This window comes from Antechinus flavipes, chromosome 3 (assembly GCF_016432865.1).
Source record: "Antechinus flavipes isolate AdamAnt ecotype Samford, QLD, Australia chromosome 3, AdamAnt_v2, whole genome shotgun sequence".
Taxonomy (NCBI): Eukaryota; Metazoa; Chordata; class Mammalia; order Dasyuromorphia; family Dasyuridae; genus Antechinus; species Antechinus flavipes.
The window spans coordinates 481969290-481972058 of NC_067400.1; the positions used below are offsets into that span (position 1 = coordinate 481969290).

At 33.9% G+C, this 2769-nt stretch overlaps 1 protein-coding gene across 1 annotated transcript; it reads left to right on the forward strand.

The window, feature by feature from the left end:
- The first annotated feature begins 667 nt into the window (after window positions 1-667).
- On the forward strand, window positions 668-1627 carry LOC127558038 (olfactory receptor 8B8-like). Its single transcript, XM_051991268.1, has one exon. It carries the CDS (start codon window positions 671-673, stop codon window positions 1625-1627), a length of 957 nt encoding a protein of 318 aa, XP_051847228.1. The 5' UTR covers window positions 668-670.
- The last annotated feature ends 1142 nt before the right edge of the window (window positions 1628-2769 follow it).

Here is a 2769-nt window from a genome sequence, read left to right on the forward strand (position 1 = left end):
GAATTCAAATCCAGCTTCAGACACTGACTAGCTACATAATCTTGAGCAATGTCACTTAGTCTCTCTTTGTCTCAGATTTTTTTTTTTTTCAGCTAGAAGCCTGAGATAATAGTAATACCTACTTCCCAGGGTTATTATGAGATTCAAATGATTTATTTGTAAAGGATTCAGTGCAGCACTTGATATATAATAGGTGATATATAAATATTTGCCATTATTATTTTTATTACTGAGAATATTGTTGGTAATATTTTAATAATAAATATAATTAACTTTAATAATAATAATTGTTCCATAGGCATTTGCATAACTCTTTGAGATTTATCTCTGAAATGAGGACAATAGCTAATGTATTTACTTGAAGTGAACGAGAATAGGGACTACTGTGGAGGATGGTAGAACTTAGCATTTTTCTGATTTCTTTTTGCTTTGGGATCTGAGAGACTTCAACTGTTAATTGGTAGGGGAAATCAGGAATAGTTTTCTGGATGGAAATTGTTACTCAGTCAATAAAAGCCCTGGATATCTTGGTGATGATAAGAACAGAACCTGGGTGACATGGCAGTAATGCTTTCTAGAATTGCATCATTTGGGGAAGAAGTTTTATTGAACTTATTTTGTTTCTAGTATGAGTTTTTTTTCCTCTCCTCATAGATTCCTCAAGAGGAAAATGGCTTTGGAAAATGCCTCTTCAATCACTGAATTCATCCTTGCAGGCTTGACAGATCAACCACAACTCCAGCTACCCCTATTTTTCCTGTTTATGGGGTCTTATGTGATCACTATAATGGGAAACTTGGGATTGATCATTTTAATCAGGATGAATTCTCAGCTTCACACTCCTATGTACTATTTCCTCTTTAACTTATCTTTCATAGATCTCTGCTACTCCTCTGTCTTTACTCCCAAAATGCTGATGAATTTTATCCTAAAGAAAAACATTATCTCTTATTCAGGATGTATGGCTCAGCTCTATTTCTTCTGTTTTTTTGTTATCTCTGAAATCTATGTGTTGACAATAATGGCTTATGATCGTTATGTTGCCATCTGTAATCCATTGCTGTATAATGTCACTATGTCCAATCAGGTCTGTTCCTGGCTAGTAGGTGGGGCATATGTAATGGGGTTTACTGGTGCCATGGCTCACACTGGATGCATGCTGAGACTGTCCTTCTGTGATGGCAACATCATAAACCATTACATGTGTGACGTGCTCCCCCTTCTCCAGCTCTCCTGCACCAGCACCTATGTCAATGAGCTGGTAGTTTTCATTGTTGTGGGCACTAACATTATAGTACCTAGTGTCACCATCTTTACATCTTATGCTCTTATTCTGTCCAGTATCCTGAGCATGAGCTCCACTGAGGGCAGGTCCAAAGCCTTCAGCACCTGCAGCTCCCACATAATTGCTGTTGCTCTTTTCTTTGGCTCAGCTTCATTCATGTATCTCAAGCCATTTTCATCAGGAGTTGTGGATCAGGGCAAAATATCTTCAATCTTTTACACAAATGTGGGACCTATGCTAAACCCTCTCATTTATAGTTTGAGGAATAAAGACGTTCAGGCTGCTATGAAGAAAACTTTGAGAAGAAGAATGTTTTCTAGAACAGAAGCAGTATTTTCATAATTAATTGCCAATATCTCAGGAAGTAATTTATCCAAATTCTTTCCTCACTGTTCTCTTTTGCCCAACCCTCAACTAATAGGATTTACTTCCTTTGGTTTAAAGATACAGCAGAAATTGTGCTGGCTTTAGAATAGGGAGGAATACAGTTTCAATTGTGGATATTTTTTCACTGTGATCTTGGCCAAGTTCTTTAACCTTTGTGGATTTGAGATTTTTATTGGTTAAAATGGAGTTTTTTAAACTAGGTGACTTCTATGATCCTTTATAACTCTAAATCTTTGTTCTGTGACTCTCTATGAAGATTCAAATATCCCAAGAAATCATTCAATAAATTACATCTTAATCTTTCATCCTTTGTGAAATGTTACTCATCACTGTAATTCATAAAGGCAATACATGAAAGGGGAAAAATGATGTTGATATAATATTACTGCTTCACCACCACTGCCTCCAAGAAAATCAAGCATAATTAAACTTATAGTTCTTTTTATACTGCAGTTTTCTTTTTTTTCTCTCTTAAATTTTTCATAAAAATTAAATGGCAATACAAAAGTATAATTTTTTCTTAATATGAAAACCTATGCTTTTAGATATGGCTGCTTCTATTAAAAGATGATACAAATTGTTTTTTTTTTTTTTGACTCTCATAATAGACATACTACAAGGCTCAGAACAATAATTAATCATTCCTAATTTCGTGTAAATGGATGACAAATGGACAACTAAGAAATACCAATCTTGAAGAAAACATTTTTAGTTCCCGGAAAAAAAATATTAGTAGGATATGTTCTTATAACAGTTCCAATATGTGAGAAATTTGAGCAAATTCATATGACTTATAAACTTTTCCTGAGGGAAGTTTCTTTTCTATTGTCAAATTAACTGAACCCTCATAATGCAAAAAGGCATTTTATATTTTTGTCTTGTGTTCTGTGATATATATATATATATATATATATATATATATATATATATATATATATATATATATATATGTTAGAATTATGCAGTGGATAGAATGCTGGTCCTGGAGTCAAAAGGATGTGAATTAAAATCTTGACTCAGACTCTTAATAGTTGTGTGACCCCAGACAAGTCACTTAATCTTATTTGCCTCCGTTTCCTCATCTGTAATATGAGCTG